The sequence below is a fragment of the Populus alba genome, chromosome 19 (genome assembly GCF_005239225.2).
Source record: "Populus alba chromosome 19, ASM523922v2, whole genome shotgun sequence".
Classification (NCBI taxonomy): domain Eukaryota; kingdom Viridiplantae; phylum Streptophyta; class Magnoliopsida; order Malpighiales; family Salicaceae; genus Populus; species Populus alba.
Window position 1 is genome coordinate 2,189,794 of NC_133302.1, and position 21,291 is coordinate 2,211,084.

The 21,291-nt window shown below is 30.2% G+C and overlaps 3 protein-coding genes across 4 annotated transcripts; all 3 read right to left on the reverse strand.

Annotated features, from left to right (window-relative positions):
* Window positions 1-9,248: 9,248 nt before the first annotated feature.
* LOC118051940 (transcription repressor MYB6) lies at window positions 9,249-10,891 on the reverse strand. Its single transcript, XM_035062733.2, has 3 exons — window positions 10,583-10,891; window positions 10,344-10,473; window positions 9,249-10,140 (listed from the first exon to the last, which is right to left on the reverse strand). The coding sequence occupies exons 1-3, from the start codon at window positions 10,713-10,715 to the stop codon at window positions 9,447-9,449; spliced, it is 957 nt and encodes a 318-aa protein (XP_034918624.1). The 5' UTR covers window positions 10,716-10,891; the 3' UTR covers window positions 9,249-9,446.
* Window positions 10,892-17,498: 6,607 nt separating this feature from the next.
* On the reverse strand, window positions 17,499-18,874 carry LOC118051941 (defensin-like protein 1). Of its 2 annotated transcripts, none has more exons than XM_035062737.2 (2): window positions 18,071-18,874; window positions 17,499-17,957 (listed from the first exon to the last, which is right to left on the reverse strand). In XM_035062737.2, exons 1-2 carry the CDS (start codon window positions 18,126-18,128, stop codon window positions 17,791-17,793), a joined length of 225 nt encoding a protein of 74 aa, XP_034918628.1. In that variant the 5' UTR covers window positions 18,129-18,874; the 3' UTR covers window positions 17,499-17,790. The 2 variants fall into 2 exon arrangements, with proteins under 2 accessions (XP_034918628.1, XP_034918627.1); XM_035062736.2 differs by having other exon boundaries at window positions 17,499-17,960.
* A 686-nt stretch (window positions 18,875-19,560) lies between these two features.
* On the reverse strand, window positions 19,561-20,237 carry LOC118051943 (defensin-like protein 1). The gene is made up of 2 exons (XM_035062738.2): window positions 20,075-20,237; window positions 19,561-19,940 (listed from the first exon to the last, which is right to left on the reverse strand). Exons 1-2 carry the CDS (start codon window positions 20,127-20,129, stop codon window positions 19,771-19,773), a joined length of 225 nt encoding a protein of 74 aa, XP_034918629.1. The 5' UTR covers window positions 20,130-20,237; the 3' UTR covers window positions 19,561-19,770.
* Between the last annotated feature and the right edge of the window lie 1,054 nt (window positions 20,238-21,291).

The window sequence follows — 21,291 nt, forward strand, 5'->3', positions numbered from 1 at the left end:
TCTGATACCAGTTGTAGGGTTATTCCATAAATCAAACACACACAAATTTACGTGGTTCGGCAACTTGCCTACTTCATACAGCTACTGGTTTGTATTAATCAATCAAAGAAATAAAACAAACAAAGGAGAAGGAGAAAAACTCTTCTCAACTCAACTCTACTGACTCAAGCTCTATCTATTCTTCTGTTCTCATTCTCTCTCTACTCTACTACTCTCCTCGGCTCTTCAATGTGTCTAATTATAGACAAAGCTGGGGGCAAGAAATCATGGCCATAAATCACGGCAAAATGTTTGTCGCCATTTATGCCTCCTATTTATGCTAAATGGAGATGAGGTGTTCCCACTAAGCATATAGCGGAGGTGGGGCATTGTTTGTCTCCATGATCCTAACACCATCCTCTTCTCCTTGCCGTATCATTTTCTAAACTGTCAGTTGATGAAAAGACTTTAACCTTCCTCCTCCTTCTCTGTAAAATCATAGGGTGAAATATATGCTGGGTATTTGGGTTTATGGCTGCTCTACTGGGTGTAGAAGAACCCAGAGATGTTGAGTGTTGTTCTTCTGATAGTTGAGGACTGTCAAGAGGCACTAATTCATGGGATGGGCTGTGTCGTGACTCTCAACATTTGATTCTGATGGGGCCCTTCCTCCTGACGGGCCAGCACCTCCTAGTTATTGTTTTTGTTTAGCAGTTTCCCCGTTGTTGGAACTTAATTCCAAACACCCCTGAAATCTTGTTGTGGTGATCTTCTCTCCAATATTTCCGGAACAGAATTTCAACAGGAACATCAGAAGTGTTCCAATTAAAAGATTAATATGACCAAGATTGCTATACCCCAAATTGATTTTGTAAAAACCGTGTTCATTGTAACAAGGCCAAACCTCCGTTTCTGTTAAAAGCTAAACCGGTTTCTTCTGTTGTTTCTTCGTGATATGTACATAACAATCACTACATATTTGTTAAAAGTTCTGCGGTGGCTTCGATAATCTACCCAACAGGGGAATCGCTCAAAGTAAATCTGAGACAGTAGTGTCTGAGGCAAGGTAGATGGCAGCAAGGTAGTTGTGTGGCTGGATTTTGATTCTGTAATTAGTTTAGTAGTTTGAGCTTTCGTAACAGTACACACCTTTAGGATCAAGACTGGATCTTTTTTTGGAATCATTCAAGATCCATAAACCATGCTTTAAAACCTTTACAGAACGCCTAACTTTGAGCTTTCTAACTAAGCAGGGATGCTCTTATGCCCCTCCTCCTTCATTGACCACTTGACTCTACAATCTATTCAATTGCGGCTCTTTTGTTTAGATAGTGCCATATTTGCTTTACTTCTCTCCCTTATCTTTGTCAGAGTGTTCGTGTAGAGTTTCTGAGAGGAAAGAAAGAGATGAGTATTTTTAGAATATTAATTTCAAAGGAATTATTCTAGCAAATCAAGCCTCTCTTTGTTTTTGTATAATTTTTATGAATTGAATTTTATTTGAAATTTAAATTAATATTTTTAAAAAAATCAAATTCAAAAATTGATATGCAACCTTGAATTGAATTGAATTCATAAAATTTATCTAATTCAATAAAAAAAATCTATTACATTCATTATTTTAGATAATATTATTTCCATGAAAAAAAATCTATATCTTGTTTTAGAATTAAAAAAAAAAGTATCCTTTATATTCTTAATCTTCACTACTAAAGCCTCTTTGTACTTTTAAATTTATAGTTATTCTTAAAAAAAAAAAAAAAGAATTTACCCTAAGTTTTTAATCTTTAATTATAAATAAATTTTCAATTAAAATAAAAATATATAATATTTCAAAAAAATATCATATGTGAGGTCTAATGAGTCACTCTGGGTATTTAAAAGGTGCTTTTAAAAATATTTATTTTTCTCTATTTTTTATTTTAAATTAATTGTTTTATAATGTTTTTAGATTATTTAAAATGTGATGTTAAAAATAAAACCGAGCTCTTACAGAGACGCATGCAGCCCACTTTAGCATACCTCAACAGTGCACTGCATTGAACTTGGTAGAGACATCTCCTTCCTGTGTACGCTTTGTCCTCATCTCTTCTGTCTCTTTAAATCTCCGAAAATCAAAAATCAAAACCACAAATCAAAATTCTCTCAAAAAGAAACTTTTCTCATTCTTTTGAATTTTAAATAATACCCATTGAAGGAAAAAATCGTGGAGATTGCTGGATGCTCTTCTGGTTTCAGTTCCTCCTCTAATGATGTCTGGGCTAAACTTGGTATTTTCAACTTCTCTTTCTTTCTACAGTTTGTGTTCTTTCTTATGTTATGCTCTCTCTGTTTCCTAAGAAAATGACTAACGAAACTGTTTTTAGTGAAGTTTAGTGTTGAAACTGACATTTTATTGGAAGTTAAATTGAAATGAAATGAACCCAGATGAGGAAATTTAGCAAAGAAAGAAACTTTCTTGGGTTTGGGTTCTTAATTTTCGTTGTTTCATTTTTTGGAATGCGACCTGTTAATGTATGTGTGCATCCATGTTTGTTGAGGGATTGTTACTGTGAGAAAGTACTTTTGTTGAATGTGAGCGAATCTAATTATAGTGAGAGTACATTGGAGTTAGAAAGTTGGAGACTTTTTTAACATAAATCATGAATGATGAACGTAAAACCTATTGATTAATTCAATTTTACTCTTTTGTACTGAACATTGGCCTTTTCTTGCCTAACCAAGTATCAAATACTATACAGTTCCTATTCCTATTTTGCATTGAGGGCCTGTAGAAGTCCGAACTGCCGATACCGGAGCCTTAGATATTTTCAATTCTATATGATAGTAGCTTCATTGTGCCTCCAATTTGTGTGACAATTCTGTTTGGTGCTGTTCGTGCTGAGAATCACATGCCCTGTTTACTTATTTGATCATTTGCAAAGTGACCGTGTAATCGAATTAACTGCAGTGTTTGACAGCAAGCTTTTCCTTGCGGTACCATCTGACTCAAGAGGTTACTTGTATTTCCTTGAACAGATCATTTTTTAGCTGCGCAATTCTTATCTCTTGTCTGAGAGGTCCGAAATCAATCTTGGGTACTAAGAGCTGTTCAATCAGTTCATCAATTTATAATTTAAGGTTTTCTGAGTAAAGTTTTAAATAGGTTTTTCTTCTCTCAAAGTAAGGAAGTGGATGGTGCTATTGTCCTGTAAAATCCGAAAATCTAGTTTCCAATTGCTGAAAGAAGATTCTTATGGGCATGGTGGCGCTTTTTGCATTATTAGAGATCGAGGTTGAAACTTATTTTTCATTTGTCTAATATCATGGAGGAGTTGATTTATGTATAGAAATTGATATAATTAAGTAGTAACCCTCCAGAAATCTAAGACATGAATTTCTATGTTATCAACTGTCTTACTAGACAATTGACTAAATCACAGGCAAAGGGTTACCTTCTTGTGGGAGACAAAGAGCTGTTTTTAGTTGATGAATCATATTGCTTATAACTCTTGACAAGTGCTTGTATTTTCAATCTGTTTTTGTTTTCTAAATCTTTCAAGACTAAAGAAGTTCATGTTTGTGTTTTCTAAATCTTTCAAGGACTAATGAAGTTCTTGGCGATAATTTTATGCTGACATAAGATAAAGAACAACTAAAACCACTGTCTGACAGGTAAACAACAGGCAAACAGCTGAGTAGTATAAACATTTATGGGAATTTGTAGTCCTCTCTGCTCAGCTACCTTCTGTGGATGGTACTTTGTTTCAATTTTAATCTGTCTGGAATTTTATTTTCTATGGCGTTCTCATTCATGACTATGCATAGGCTATGTCTGGCCTGAAGCTTCACAAATGTCTGCTCTAACTAGCCTTTAATTACTTTGTAATAACAAAACCTCTGTTGTCTTACAAGAGGTGGAATCAGTTACCGCTAAACATCACTGGTGATAGATCATTTGACGAGCTTTTAATTTATATAATATTTATGAATTTGTAAAGTGGATTCCTCTCTACGCCTTCTGGAAAAAATGCTGTTCTTGCTGACTTGCTGTTTTCTTCAAGTGGGTCAACATAAATGTTTAAATGTTTTTTTTTTTTAGTTTCTCTGTTGTGTCCCTAAATTTTTGGTGCAGTGATTGTCATGGCAAATTGATCTCCTTTCTGCTATACTGGTTTCGGATTTCAATGCCTAAATATGTGTACAGTTGGTTTTAAGCAGTATAGAAGCTTGTCTAAGCAAGTGGTTCGATTTATGTTTTTCAATATATGATTTTTAGAAACTATACTCGATGTTTCAATGAAGAGTGTGGTTCATGTATGCTCTCGATTTCATGAGTCTTTTAGAAGGTGTTTGAAAAATATAGTTGTGGTTGTTTTTTAAAGTATTTTTTATTTAGAAAAATACGTTAAAAATATTTTTTTTATTTTTAAAAAAATTAATTTTTAGATTAGCATCTCAAAATAATTTTAAAAATATAAAAAATATATTAATTTAAAAAATATATATATTAAAACTTTTTTAAAATTATTTTTGAAAAACACTTTCAAATAGGCTCTTAAACTTGAAGGAAATTCTCGAGCAAGCCATGGCCCATTTTAAGGTATGGTCCCTCCATTCATGATGAAGAAGAGATTGAAAGTGGAATTGGATACCCTGTCGAAAAATGCATTCTTTTTTTTTTTTTTTTTTTTGGTAATAGATGAAGGTGGTTAGAACAATTAGTGGTGGTTTTGGTAACTTTGGGGCGTTTGTTTTTTGTTGTTGAAAATGTGTTATGTAATTTTTTAAATTTTATTTTTCATTTAAAATTAATTTTTTTTAATATTTTAAATCATATTAAAAATAATTTTTAAAAAAATAAAAAATATATATTATTTTCATATAAAATTCATTTTAAAAAATAAATATTATTATATTTTCAGATATTTTATTCATCTTTTTCATCCAACTTTTTCATAGTTGAGTGAGATAGGACTAATATTTTTATTTTCATATAAAAATCATCTAATATCATTATCAAATGCAATCAAACATGTCCAAAATCTTCAATCGATGATTTACGAAAGATGTGTTAATATTATTATTTTTAATATTAAACTTAAATATTTTTTATTTAAAATTATTATTTTTAGATTTTTAGATTATTTTAATGTGTTAATATTAATAATTATTTTTATAAAAAAAAATTATATATTTTTGAATAGAAAACATTTTAAATCGTAACTTCATTTAAACTTTTAAACACCCTTTTAACTTATTTCCCATAAATAAAAACTAATTTTGTCTACCACAGCTTCTCTTTGTATATTATGCATATAATTACATAGTTGTAATTATTAAACCTTTTAACTTTTAACTTGAAAAATCTGAAAAACAAAACCTAATCCAAGTTAGGTTTTATTTTATAATAAAAAAATGTAATAACAAATATATTTTCAATTACTTGATTAACTTAATAATTTGAACATGAAAAATATCAATTTAATCAAACTCAGTTAACACGATTATATTTTTAATGACTTGATTAACTTGTTAAAATCTAATTAGATTAACACCAAAAAAATTAAAAAAAAATAACAAAATAACATCATTTCAATAAAAAAATAATTTATTGGAGATGAACTAATAATTTAGATTTTTTAAAAAAAAATTAGTTCTCAGATTATATATACGAACACCTCAGTAATGGATTGTTGGGCATGAATTTTCCCCTCTTTCGTGACCTCCAATTTCCTTAACGTGTTTTGAATATTTTGTGTTGAATCAATTATTATCGGGAACTTAAATTTTGAATCATGGAAGACAGACAGGACAAGAGATTAAAAAATAAAAAAAAATAAATAATTTTTTTTAAAAAAAAAGGGGGTCCTTCGCCTCTCATATGTCCCTTTCAGAACTGAACATTGCTTAGACCATCCATTACTCCCTCAAATAGAACAATGTGACAAAGGGAGAAGAAAACAAAGGAGTTAGGTAAAGGGTATGGCATGCTCTTTTCCTTCTAGAAGGCAAGTCCAGTCCTCAAATTTACCATACGATGCCGTTTGTTTCCCAGTTCGAAAATATTTTTAAAAAATAAAAAACAATTATTAGTACAGTGTCGACCTAACTGTATTAATTAAAGAAACTAGGTAAGAGTTAAAAGAAGCATATGAAAGAGACAACATTAAAAAGGAACAGGAAGCAGCAGAAGCAAGAATTTATGAGAAGAGACAGAGGGTAGTTGTCTATCTGACATAGCCCTTCTACCTACCAAAAACAACATGCTCTTTTCCAACCTCAACACTCATGATCTGCTAATGAGACCCATCCTTGTAATATTCTCCTCTTTTGCATTTAGCCTTTCTTTTATAGTGTTCTTAAACCACAACAATAGCTGATCGGGTGTAAATCTCGAGTCTGAATTATATTTTAGAATTTTATTTATAAATTTAAGTTATCTGTTTAATATATTATTATAATTTTAAATAAAATTTAAAATTTAAAATAACACATTTCTGTTAAAGTTTTAAGTTCGAAAACCTCTTATTTAAAATGATATGTTAAAGAATTATATAAAATCATATATTATAATATTATTTTATAATTTAAGTTATTAGATTGAGATTGTTCTTTGAGATTAACCATGTTAATATAGATGATACAAGTCAATTAATTTCTTTAAAAGAAATTAAAGTGATATTATTGTTTTGACTCTGTATATTATATTGAACTGTTTTATCAAATCACATTAAATCAATTCCTAAATAATTTTATTAATCGAGTCAATAATAATTTAAAGGTCGGGTTATAGATCGGTTAAGTGTAATGGTAGTGTATTTTTTTAGAGTAATTGTAAACAAATTAGATCAATTAACTTCAATAGTATTTTTTTATTTTCCTTGCAAACCTTAACCTAATTCATGGGAAGTTAAATTATGATTTCCTTGTTTAGCCACGAGGGGCAAATTCTAGGGGGATAAAAATAGCAATGCACTTGATTTGGGGTTGTTGGCATTAAAAGTCTCTGTTCATAATTAGGGCATAAGATCGTCCTGTTTTTGATACCTTACAATTTCAAACAGGTTTATAGGAATCCTATTTTTATTTCTGTCAATTTGGTGCTTCCATGAATTCTTCGTATATACTTCACATTTAACTATTTTGGGCAGTAGAAACTTCCAATGTAATTATGAGATGATGATGTTGGATAAAATTAGGAGTTCAAATTTAAAATTACTAAAAAAATTAAAGGATAAAATTAATTAAAAAATTAATAAAAAAACAATATTAAAGAAAAAAATTGAAAAAAAAAAATTAAGAGAGAGAGAAAAACAAAAGAGAGAAATCAAAACCTGAAAAGAAATCACCCAAGTAAACTTGAGTTGACCTTCTTAATCTACTATCTAAGTTATGGAACTGAGTTAACCTAAAAAAGCAACTAAAGAACTACAAAGCATAATCGAGAAGTTCGATTTCAATCAAGTTAAGGTCGCAGTATGAAAAAAAAAAAATTAACTTCCAAAATGGATTAAAAAAGGGTGATTTAAGTCAACCTATGTAAACCCATCAAACTCACTTACATAGAAAGCAAATAAAAAAAAGATTATGGAACTCAATTCTCAACTAACCCAATATTGACAAATGAATGAAAAAATCAACTTAAAAAATGATAAGAAAAAAATACTCGAGTCAACCTATGTTAACTTTCAAAAACTGCGACCTGGGTTAAGAGATTGTGATAACCATATTAAGAGTAAATTAAAAAAATTATGAAACTCAATTATCGACTAATTAACTAAATATTGAACGAAGAAACCAAAAATAATGATTTAAAAAAAAATCACTAAAAACAAACGATTTAAGTCAATCCAAGTTAACTTTTCAAACCCGTGATCCAAGATTATCCCATAGAAAAAAAAATAACAATTATAAGAAATAAAATTGAAAAATTAATCAAGTTTTAAAAAGAATAGAAAAGAAATAATTATCAAAAGAATAAGAAAAAAATAATTATAAAAGAAAATTTACGAAGCAATGCACAAAAATCAAGCTAATGATAGAGAAAATAGAGATTAGAGGAGAAAAAAAGGTTGTAGGCAGTAGGCACCATATCGCAACCCCAACCTCTACACATACAGCCCTAAATGGAAGAATCCACCAAGATGATTCAAGAAAGACCATGGAAGACCTCCTTTAAATGTCAAAGGAGGCCATTCACGCCTTCACATGCGGCGACACTCCTCACATAATGGCATGTGAGTGCACGCGCTAGCCATTCTTCTCATGCCCCTTCAATTTCATCTTTCCTCTTGTTTTAGTTCAAATTTCATTACTCAAACCTTAATTATTTTAGATCAATATTAACTGCATGCCATAATTTTTTCTTGACATCACTATACCTCTATACAGGGGTGGAACTAGAGAAAGATAAGTAGAGGCTTGAGTCCTGTAAAATATTTTAATTTTTTTATTTAATATTTAAATATAAAATAATATAATATTTTTATTTTAAATAAATAAGTTTTTTAATAATATATCTTGTTATATTAATTTTGACATCTCTTATCGAATGCTACCAACTCCGCCCTCTCTCTCTCTCTCTCTCTCTATATATATATATATATATATATATATATATATATATATATATATATATATATATATATATATATATATAACCAAAACAAACTAATAAGTTCAATCCAAATGAATACAATTCAAAAGCATCAAATAAAAAAGCTAAGTAATTAAAAAAAAAAAAGGATGAACATTTTTCACTACCCATCCAATTTAATCCCTAATGTCATAAAAAAATAGGCTAAATATTTGTTCAATCTTCAAATTCAGTGTCCAAAACTTTAATTGTCTTAAATCAATAAAACCTTATTTTATCTCAACAAACCAAGCGATGGAATTTTCCTCAACTTTGTGCGACCCCCTAACCTGGTAACAAAATAAATCACCAAATCTAATTCCAAACTAAATTAAGGTGAAAGAAACAAATTGAAAAAAAAATTAATTAAGGGACCAAAGTGAAAAAAAAGCTGAAGGAAAAAAATAATTAAAAAAATAAAAGCACTATGAAAACTAATATATACAATTCACAATGTTTCTCTCTACTGCTATAGTGAATAACCCATAATTGTTTTTTAATTGTAACTGTAATGTGTTCGTAATCTTGTCAAATATAATAGAATGACAATAACAACAGTGTTTTCATTCAATGAAACATAAAACTTCAAGGACCAAAATATCAATTTAGTAAAAATGATATTCAAAGTAAAACCTCTAAGTAAATTACCATAAAATAAATATAAAACATTCATTAATTATCCGAGAAATTAAGTTCCTATTAAAACTTGAAAGAAATTAATAAGAGCAAAAACTAAAGCCAAAACTCAGCATGGAACAATTTTTCTAAACTGTTGGGATTAATTTCTCTTAAACCCTCCATGGTTTACATACATGTGAACTAGCCTTATCAAACTGATCCCTGATGGTCATCAAGCATCCAAAGGTCTGTAAAATCTATAAAGACTATCAGCTGTTACAAATTTTTCCACGGCATTACAGCAACTACATGCTTGACTGTTCTTGAACCCTCGATTGTAAGAACACAAACATGCTGTTCTATGGACAACAGCAGAGGCACCGGAGGTAGGAGTAGCAGAGGTCCCAAACAATTGATATGTGACTGCTTGTTCTTGATGCTGTTGGTTTGCTTGGTTTGAATCGTTAAGATCATTGATAGAAGAAAGTTGAGATTGACATGGAAGGCCAATAGAGAGCTCAAGATTGAGTTTATGATTTGGATACACTTCTAATTCTGTTGTCACGCCACTGCTACTATTGGAATCTTCAGCAGAGTCACCGCTGCCACCTACCTTGATAATACTTGAATCGCTAGCCTTCTTGACTATGTTGCTCATCATAAACTCTGGCTGGGCTTGAACAAATGAATAGTTTTGTTCTTCATGTTTAAAGTTAGTAATCCTTTTGGTGCCCATGTTGCTATTTTTATTGCTGGTGCTGTTTGTGGTGGTGGAAGTGGTGGAGGAGGTGGTGGAGGAGTTGAGTGGACGGTGAGTTTGAGGATCAATTCCACGGCTAAAGAGCTTTCTCTTGATATGAGTATTCCAATAATTCTTTATCTCATTGTCAGTTCTTCCTGGCAGCCTAGCAGCAATGAGAGACCACCTGGAGGATTTTCAAGAAATTAAAAAACAAAAAATTAGAACCAAAACTCGTCATAACCAGTTGAGATTTTGTTCTTGTGAAAAGAGATATAGCTCTAAAAGTTCATCAAAAGTTGAATATTGGAAACAAATACTGCTGCCATTTTTTCCAAAGAAAGCTTTTTGCTTTTATTGGAAGAAATTAAACAAAAGCAAAGCACTCACTTGTTTCCAAGTAAGCTGTGAAGGTTGATGATGAGTTCATCTTCCTCGTCACTGAAGTTTCCTCTCTTGAGATCAGGCCTCAGGTAGTTTATCCACCTCAGTCTACAACTTTTGCCACATCGAAGCAAACCTAAAACAAAAATCAATAAAAGATATGAAGGGTGATCTTCTTCTTCTTCTTCTTCTTCATGGCACAAAGAGCGGAGAGAAAAGAGAGAAGAAATAAAAAAAAAAGTTACCAGCTGCCTTAGGGAGAGACCTCCAACAACCTTCACCATGAGACTTGATATAATTAACGAGGCGTTCATCTTCTTCCTTAGTCCACGCACCTTTGTTGGTGTGTTCTTTCTCACAACAAGGAGATCTGCCCATGATCTTCTTCCTTTTCTTCTTTGTGTCCAAATCAAGAGAGAAGAGACGTGACGAGAGGGGGCTAAAAAGAGGATGTGTTTGTGTTAGAAATGCGGGAAAAGTCGAAGAAAACTGCTGGGAGAAGAATGCAAGAGAAGGGAAGATATATATGTAAATGAGAGGTGGTGAGAGAGAGCAGGGCTGCAATGCAATTGACTTGGACACTATACAATTATTTAATATTTGTTTTCAAGTAATGGCACGGGATTTGACTAAGTTGGTGAGAAAGATGAGTGGTTACAATTAAGTTAGTGCTGGATTTGGTAGGTAGCTCTACTTTCTTTCCATTTATTGGGAGTCAATTGTCTTTCACCTCTTGAAATTTGTATATCCTTTTTTCGGTTTCATTTCTCTATTTTGTTAAAAAAAAAATGGATTTTTTTAATTTATTTTAATGGGTTGATGTTGAAATAAAAAAAAATATCATTTAAATATATTTTTAATTAAAAAATATCATAAATTACAATACCAAACAAATTAAAAATATCCATACTCACCTAACTTTTTAAACAAGAGAGGAGGGGATGGTGGTTCTGAGGTAGCCCTACATGACCAGCTTCAAGCATAAATGCATGACGAATAGTTTATTTGTTAATATTATAATTATTTATTATTTTATCCATTGTTGTTTTTTAATTAAGGGGAGTATATCATTTTTGTTTAATCCATTTTTCTAATGAGCTTGAACAATTCTCTTTCAATAAAATGATTTCAACAAGAGAAATTAGGTAGACCCCCAAAAAAAGCATAAAATAAAATAAAAATCAACTCACATCTTGTGAGAAATTTAAAGAAGATAAGAACCCATCTCATGTAGTGTATAGAGTTCAAGACTCATTAAGCCCTCCTTTCCCTCCCTACCAAGAAAAAAAAAAATCACAATACCAACCTTACCAAACCCTTGCCAGCATTTACTTCAGTTTTTATCCATTTTTATCTGCCTATTTAATTTTGCTATGACATTGCAAATGGACCTTGATGGTGGGGTATTGCCATATCAGGAAATGCTGCAAATTTTAGGGGTGAAGAAGGTAAAAAAAAACAAAAAAACAAAAAACAAAATATAGAAGTTGTGCAGTACCTACCATAGCAAATAAAACTATTTAAAGAATGCTTTGTATTGTTGTAATGTGTGTTTTTTAAAGTATATTTTTTGTTTAAAAATTATTTTTAATATCAATACTGAAAAATAATATGAAAACACTAAATAAAATTAATTTAAAATAAAATTTTTTTAATTTTTTTAAAATATAAAAACAAAACAGACTTTTAGTAACATAAAAGATATAGAAAATAAAGATAGATATAATATATTTTCTTTGTATTTCATGTTCAAAAAGTACAAAAATCTAATGTTCTAAAAACATATATAAAAATATATATCTTTCTTCAATCAAATAAACATATTTATTTTTTTCAAAAATATTTTTAAAACGTAAAAAATATACAGATTCTTAATAACATGAGTTGCTGTTTTGAAACAGAAAAAAAAATAAAAAATAAAAATCTATATTTTATATTTTAAAAATATAAAAATCCAATGTTCCATAAACAAATTTATTTTTATCTTTTTAACTTAATAAATTTTGATTTATATTATCTTTATCTCTTTTATCTCAAAATTACAATGAAACAGTATCTTCAAAGAATAATGATTTGCTTTACACTTTCAACTCACTATCAATCTTATCCTCTGATTCTCTTCCTTTTTTAACTTTTCTATAAAATGTTCATCCTCTTTCCTTTTATTAATAATTTTGTTTTATTATTTTATGCAAAAGGGTTCTAGAAGAAGAGCACGAGACGAGAGACTTAAACTTGCTCCACTGACTCTGGTCAATTTTCGGGACCCAGAAGATACAACAGGTAACTAACTTCCCCTACCCTCCACGATTGAGATGATTTACGGTGCACAAGATGTTCTAGAAGATGTAGTAATTTATTTGTTCTTGTCAACCGCAAGTCCACCTAGCTCCACCAACTACTACCACAGTTGTTCCCCAATCCAACTATTTATGTTCTGAAATCAGCAGCAGTAAAAAAATATATAAAAAAAGTATAATTTTTTTAAAGTAATGGGGATGTATAATATTTCTTAGGTGACAAATATATATGTATAAAAAAAACCCGGAATCATGTTTGGTTAAAATAATAAAAAATATAAATATAAATAAATTTATTTCTAAAATAATTTTATTGTGAATTTGTATACTTTTAAAATAAAAAATATATGAAAACATGTAAATCTATCTTTTAAAATAATTTCACAATAAGTTTCAATACTTTGAAAACAAGAAGCACGGAAGACATATCTTTGAGGTAATCAAACATTTGCTTATTTATAACAATTATTTTTAAACTTTCCACTAAACCAAAACAAAAATAAAATAAAGTAATTTATTTCAATAAAACAAGGTTGGAAATTAAATATTTTTTTCAATTACAAGTAATATCTCTTAGGTTATGTTTGGTTTATATCTCAGAATAAAAAAAAAAAAAGGATATACATGAGATAATAAACTTGTTTGATAGAAAAAATAAAAATAAAGATACTAAATAATTTTTTTCACTGAGATAATTTTTGAAATGAATTTTTATATTTTTAAAACAAGAAGTGCAAAGAGACATGTATCCTCTATTTCTACAATCTTCATCCTTTATATCTCAAAACAATAATTAAATACTATATAATTATATAGCAATGATTTCATTAAACCTTAACTAAACCAAGATGAAAATAAAATAAAGTAATTTGGAACTGTTTTTTTTTACCACTTTGATTTCTAAAGACATGGAAACTTGTTGCTATTATTAATGAAGAGAAACATGGGGTAGTTGCCTATGAACATGTAATTCATCTCCCACATCCTTCAAAAGATTTTGGATCATGAGTCTTTCTTTTGTAACCTAAACACGAGAGAGTAGTTGCAATTATTGATCAAACTTCACTATCAACGTAATTTTCACAATCCAACCAACCTGCCTAGCAATATATGCACCATTCTTTATGTTTTCTTTTCCAGAAACTCTTCAGGTAGCATGTCACTTAGCCGACCATGTTGATTTTACGGGTCTAGGGCTAGGGCTAGGGCTAGGTGGGTATACAGACCTTTCTACCCTGAATAAAGTTCTTGCTTCTAGAAAGAATTTAACGAGGGACTAAATAAATTAAAAGCCATAGCCACAGATATGGGAAGAAACGAAAGAATCTTAGGGGTTGGTGACCCACCTCAAAACCCTCCTCCTCCTCCTACTCCTCCTCCTCCATAGCTTGCTTGCCCTGTGCCACCCTCTTCTGATATAAGAGAGCAAGTGGGCCCTTCTTTTTTGTGCTCCTCTCATGCTAATGCCATTCTCTCATTTTCTTAATTTTCTTTTGTGTTCTTATCTTATCTATGATTCTTTTGACTTCACAAAAAAACATCAATGTGCTCATTAACTATGTTTTTGTTGTTAACATAGGACAGCATTTCAGATTAGGCGTACCAAGAAAAGAGAAAGGTCATGTTTTGGCATATATATCTACTAATTATTTGTTTATTCGTTAGTGCTAGACATAATGAGACCAATATGTTTTTTTTTTTGGGGGGAGCCATGCTCCCTGGATTCCTCACCTCCAATATTATGCACTTACCTTTAGATTAGCCTAACTAGAATATTTATTCTGTAATTCATGCCCCATCCTTTTGCTTCAAAATTCAAAATCTTATTGCTAGCAGGCAATTAAAAGCTGTTTATAAAGAAATATGTTGAGATAAGTTTCCCATAATGTATTTTCATGGAATATAAATAAAAACTTTGATGTAACCGGGTGTGTAGATATTTGAAGTTCTGGGTAGTTACTTGAATATTATTACCAAATACATTATGTAGATAACCTAGCAAATACTTTAATGGATAAGTGGAACATGTCTAGGTTCAAAGAAAGACTTGGTTATGCCAAATCATGATAATGACTTTAAATGGAGATGTTTAAGACTTGATGTTGCTATTCTTGTTAATTTTGTTATTTTTTCTAGATATTTTGGATTTGTTATTTGTTTTCATATTTGTGTTAATTATTTCCTTATGTGTTAGGATTTTGATTTTATTTTCTGGTTTAAGTTGGGTTTTTAGTCAATAAAAGACATTGTAAATCTTTTTTGAACTTGATTAGATTAATATTTAAGAAATAAAATAAAATTTTAGAATTTTTTGTATTTTCACTGTAATTCCATTATTTTTTTTATCATTATGTGTTGAATGCTATCCTTGTTGTATTTTCACTTTTTGTAATGATTTTTATATAGATGTTCTATCTCTTATTTGGTTAGAAAATTTTTTTATGAACAGTACCTCTGATTGGATTAGAAAAATAAAATTAGTCTTAATATAAGAGAATTGATTGGAAAATTTAATTTATATATAATTAAAAAAAATGAAATTAATTGGAGAATTATTTGGATAGAAATAAAAATTCAATCAAATTTTTGTTACAGTTTTGCTTTTACATATATGTTGGTGCAAGGGAAATATATGCACATGCTAAGCCCAATGCAATCAACACCATGTCCTTCTAGCCATCTGAGTGTAAAGTCAGCTTTGGACCTCATTTTCAGAAACCTCGAAAAGGTTAAAAAGATCAAATTTAAGCTTCATCGGAATTCTATGCCTACCTGTGTGGGTCCATATTGCTTATCTTGGTGGGTGGGTGGGTGGTCCTAAACAGGTGATTCATGTTATGTTGTGAGCCTACTAATTGTTTTTATAATAAAAAAAATATTAAGATGATATATATATATATATATATATATATATTAAAAAAAAATTAAATTATAATTATTGACATGACATTAAAAAAATATTAAAAAGCAATAAAAAAATTATTTAAAAGCAATGAAAAAAAAACTGAGTCAAATCTAATAAAAAAATAAGTTTAAAGTGAATCTTTTAAACTAGAGTTAAACTATCAAACCCCTAATCCATTAATTTTTTTGGAGCTCAACACCTAAAAACAAATCGAAGAATGAAATTAATTAATTTAATTCAATTTACAAATAAGATTTCTTTAAAAAAGCTAAAAAAAAAAAGGAGCAAAGTAACCCATGTTATTTTCAAAACAACTAAAAAATCTTATAGAAAGTGAATATAAAAATAACAAAATGTTGGAGAATGAAAAAAAAAAACTTTTAAAAAATCAAATAAACCCATGTTAATTTTACATACTAAAGTTAATCTTTTCAACTCGTAAATCCAATAAATTCTTAGATTTGAACTTCAATTAAAAAACTAAACATTTAATAATTAAATATTGAAAGATAAGATAATAATAATAAATGAATCAATCTAAATTTTTTTTTGCAAAGGATAACAAAATACAACTAAAAAACTAAACACTTAATCATTGTTTAATTAATTTTTTTTAATTAAATGTGTTTTCACAAAATTTAATTTTTTTTGTTAAAATTTAATACGGTTTATATATTTTAGATCTTTTTGATGTGCTGATGTCAAAAATAATTTTTTAAAAAAATAAAAAAATATTATTGACATGCATTTAAGTATGAAAAGTTATTTAAAAAACATCTGTTACTATATTGTTAAATACACTGAACTCTCCCGACACCTGTGACTACTGAATTTTTGTCAGATTGAGTTTTACAACTATAATTTATATGAGGAGGCCTTGTATTAGTAGATCATAAAGCCCTTGTTAATATAGGATTGACCTAACATATCAACTCGATTGAATCGAATATTATGTGGATGGGGTTTTACAACAGCCTACTAATAAATGGGGTAGCCTAGCATTAAGCACAGGTCTATTTACTAGAAAAAAGGGTATGTCTAACCCGTAGGTTGGTTCCTAAGCTAATTAAGCAGATGCTAACACTAAAAATATTCCACTTTTAACTGAAGCTAACTTTCAATGACAGATCAAATATTCCGAAAAGTACTCCGATCCAAATATATCCTTAAATCTTGAGTTCAAAATTCAAATTATAATTCCAACTTGTGCAATTGAGCATCTTGATTAGGGTTAATATTTTCAATTAGGTTTGATTTTTATTAAAAAAATAATTAAATTGGTTTTTTTTATAAAAAAAATGAAATCGATTCAAATTGACTGGTTTTAGTTTGATTTTGTTTGGCTATGTTTTTTTTTCAATTTGGCTCGGTTTTTTAAGTTTGGGTTCAGTTCGATTCGGTTTTTTCAGTTTCAGGCTTATAAACTCGAATCGGTCAATTTTTAAAAAATTCTAGTCGGTTTTTTTTCACGGTTCGGTTTTTTCAGTTATTTTTTTTAATTTTTTTGGTTTAATCGGTTTTCAGTTTTTTTATTAACACTTAATATAGATAGTGAAATAAAAATTCAAATTTCACCAAAATGCTTAAATACAAAGTTAATAAAAATAACTCGATTCAATCTAATCTAATATCTAAATCATAAATTGAGTAGGTTAATATAGGTTAATATAAATTGATTCAGGATTATATTCTAAAACGATATCATTTTATTTTTTTATAAATAAATAAATCCAGCTGACAAGTTGAATAGATGGGTTGAAGATTCATAAATCAATTCCCATTTGATTTAAATTAAAGTCTAATTCGAAATTGACCGGCTAAGCTAGATGAAGTTTAATAAGAAGGTTTAAATACTAAAATGTTCTTCTATCTTGTTGTGTTTGGACTCTTTCCCAGCACTCACATTTTCTCATCAAGAATCCATTGGGAACATCAGAAATTAGGTGGCAAGAATGCTTCCTCGAACAAGAAGGGAGAGTTAATTATTACATAACGAAACAAACATTGACATTAACCCCAGCATCATCGATCAGCCGCAGGTTCTAAAGCTAGCAAGTTGCCTAGCTGAAGAGCAAGCTAACACAAGTGATGCAGACATACTTATGGATACTCAGCTAATTGAACAAGCAAAACAAAAACACTTATTTGAAAAAGGCCCAAATAGAGGATATTAAGATAGTGTTTTTTTCATGTCAAAATGCATGCTTAGCAACCTTAACACATGGTCACTGCATTTTCTTTGCTCAACTTAACAAAGCTTGGTGCAGAAACAGCGGCGACGGAACCCTTTGCATCTTCCACCGGAGAAACCTTCATTCCTGCACACCCAGGCACAGTTATGGTCCCTTGCACACGGGCCTTTAAAATAATGGCTCTGTGACTGGCAAACCCTTGCCTCCGCAGGCACCACCACCTCTTCTGCGTGCAAAACCACACAACCAAAATCAAATATAATTACCAACAGAAGAAATTGATAAAGAAAGTGTTGAGAGAGTTAATGGAGGTGCACGCTAATTAAATGGACTTACGAGAAGCCAAGACAACGAGGAGCAAGAAGAAAAGCCCAAAGGATCTCTTGATCTCCATGTCTTTAGCTTGCTTAAAACGTTAGCTAACGAACTGTAAAATGAACTCTACTCGTTTATATGCTGCCTAGAATATGGATGTCACATGAGGGACTGTAATTTCCTTGCTGTAAGGGCAGACAAACACATAGAAAGTGTTAAAAGTAAGAACATTATCACATGCACAAAGCAGATACCCCCATGCTCGTCCACCTCATGTCTACTCATGAGTTTGTTTTGTTCTGGCGTGCAGGATCTCTGCTTGGTTATACTACATGGGAAAAATCACAGAGCTCGATCTCTTTCACTGTTTATTTACTTTTCTTTAATTTCTTGTATTCAAACTAGATCCTGATGGATTCATCAACACAGAGGAAAAGAGTATTTCTAGCTTTTATCCTCCTTTCCTTTCCTGTTCTTTAATTTCTTCTATATATCCTTGTAATGTTTTGTCCCGTAACTTTATCAGCACATGTTCAAATGAGTTCAGGGCGAATTAACGAAGTTAAAATTAATGATTTTTTTAAGACAAGATCACAAGACTATCACTGTCAACCAAGCCATAGAAGAAGAAAGGATTGTATATGCCTTGTTGGTATGATCAAAGAACAAAAGGAAATACAATACAACAACAGGCTTCAAGTATTGATAGGCCCCCCTCTGGTTATATTGCTTACAGAACATGGGATTTATGAAGATCTATAGGGAAAGTAATAAGATAGTAGATCATTTGGCTAAGGCTAATATTGATAGGCTCTTCGATTATATTGCTTGTTGTGTTTTTAATTTAATTAATTATTGTATGTATTTTTAAAAGAAATCCCACCCTCAAGCGTTATGGTTTTCTTTTTAAATCCATGTAGTTAATTGGGGCAAAACAATTAACAACATTTTGTATAAACAAGGAATCAATATTTTAATGTCAGATTTTATAAAAAAAATTAGTCTTTATTCCAAGTTGGTCTGTTCAAAAGTATATAGTTGATTAATATTTATTTTTTTCATTAGTTTAGTGTTTGTAATGTTTAAGGAACAAGGTCAGTTCTTGTGGATATGATACGATTATTAATTAATGAAAAATTCACTACAATACTAAGATCATGATTTAATTTCTTCAATTTATTCAAGTAACTCGTGAACATTAATACTTTTTAACTTGACTGACCGGCTCTAGTCAGAGACCAGTTTCAAAAAAAAACAACTAAAATTGACCCGGAACTTGACTAACCGGTCTTTAGAGCAGAGACTGGTGTCAGAGAAGAATCAAATCAACTGAAATTGACTTCGTGATCTAATTAAAATCTAGTTCGATTTAAAAAATAAACAATCCAAACTACACCATTGATCCATGTTATAACTCACGGAAGATGTAACCCGAGGCTTCAGCTCAGGGTTTAATAGACGTCCGACGTTATAAGTGGAAAAAAAAAAAAAAAAAAACACACAAATCAGAATGGTTCAAGAGTTAAATCATTCATATTCCAATACTTCTAAAAGCAGAGCAACCAACAGCTAGCATCATCAGCTGAATCCTCAAGAAAAGGAAGGGAATTTATTTTTATTTATTTAAGAAAAGTACCCAGCAACGCCACCCATATGAATAGCAAGAGACTAGCCATGACATGGTTGCTGCACTTTTATTTTTTGCAGGTTGCATTATTTGACTAACAAGGCTTGGCGCAAAAACAGCGGCGGCGGAATCCTTTGCACTCACCACCGGGAAAACCTTCAGTCTTGCACACATTAGCACAGTTGTGGCCTCTTACACATGGTCCTTTAAAATTATGGCTCTGTGACAAACAAACCCTAGCCTCAGCAGGTACCATCATTTCCTCTGCAAAATGGCACACATAAATTTTGAAAAAATCAACCAATCAATCTCCTTTAAAAAACAGTACAGAAAGCACAGTTGATTTAATGGCCGGGAAAGAAAAAATGGGTGCATGTTAAATATGTACAATGACTTACGGGAAGCCAAGGCAATGAGCAGCAACAAGAAAAGACCATAGCATTTCTTCTCCATCTCTCTGTGTGTCTAACAAGAACCTGTCTAACCCTAGCTCTTTCACTGCAACTACTACTAGTATCAAGCACTTCTTCAACTTGAAATTAATTGGGTTCCCTCAAGAGTATTTATACTACTCAAGAAGATGCATGTCACGTGATCAATGGTAAAAATCTACGGATTTTTACATACCCATTGCCATAATTTCTACTTTATATCTAATAAAAAAACATTTGGTAAACTAAATAGTTTTTTATTTTATATTGGTATAAAATTGTCTTTAATTTATTCTATATGTGAAAATCTATCTTTTTTGACTAAAAATATTTTTTAAAAATAAATTGCAATAGCAAAAACGATTACAATGCCGAACAATCACTTCGAAGCGATTAAAAAATATTTTCACGCGCACACAGAAAACCCTACCGACAACTTTATCTACTTCGAGATTTCTCACCGACAACTTTATCCACAGCAAGATTTCTCACCGATAGCGTTATCTACATGAAGACTCGAGTTTGTTTTCTTCTGCCATTCAGCAGTAATACGTCGTCGTGGCAATACCAGAACCAGATGTCTCTTCTTGAAAGCATTAAAAAAAAGGGAAATGGAGTCATTCACTTATGCACTTTTAACCTTCCGGCTTTTGAAGTTGCCAGAGGGGAAGAAAGTACCTTCTAATTAATTTACTCATTTAATTACAGATAATAAATTTGAATTTCTAACCGTATATCATGTTAAGAACGAAGTTGAGCCAGATTTATAAGAATAATTTTATATTATTCTTGAAACTAAAATAATTTACTTTGGGGATGAGGCAATGAATACGTTGAAATAAAACATTATTCAAGCATATTAAAAAAAATTAATATGTTATGTATTATGTGCTAAATTGTTAGTTTTTCTAGTATAAGGAATGCGATGTATAAAAAACAATTAAGGCATATATTAAAAAAATGTAAGTTCTTCTATTATAAGGATGATGATGTATAAAAATAATTCAGACTTTTTTTTAAACCAAGTCAAAATTACCAAGGTTCTCTCAGATACCGTTTGCTTGTTCTGCTTGTTTGCTGAAGAATAATTTATTTTTAATAAGTAGTTTTCATTAAAAAAATATTTTTTTTTAATATTTAACAGTGTCATAAAAAAAAATTTAAAAAATATTTTTTAATATTTA

Coding starts and splice junctions, on each gene's coding strand:
- LOC118051940 (XM_035062733.2), bottom strand. CDS start 10,715: ATGGGCAGATCTCCTTGTTGTGAGAAAGAACACACCAACAAAGGTGCG. Junction 10,474..10,582: donor GTCTCTCCCTAAGGCAGCTG/GTAACTTTTTTT, acceptor TTTTTGTTTTAG/GTTTGCTTCGATGTGGCAAA. Junction 10,141..10,343: donor CACAGCTTACTTGGAAACAA/GTGAGTGCTTTG, acceptor AAAATCCTCCAG/GTGGTCTCTCATTGCTGCTA.
- LOC118051941 (XM_035062736.2), bottom strand. CDS start 18,128: ATGGAGATCAAGAGATCCTTTGGGCTTTTCTTCTTGCTCCTCGTTGTC. Junction 17,961..18,070: donor CCTCGTTGTCTTGGCTTCTC/GTAAGTCCATTT, acceptor TTTTGCACGCAG/AAGAGGTGGTGGTGCCTGCG.
- LOC118051943 (XM_035062738.2), bottom strand. CDS start 20,129: ATGGAGAAGAAATGCTATGGTCTTTTCTTGTTGCTGCTCATTGCCTTG. Junction 19,941..20,074: donor GCTCATTGCCTTGGCTTCCC/GTAAGTCATTGT, acceptor GCCATTTTGCAG/AGGAAATGATGGTACCTGCT.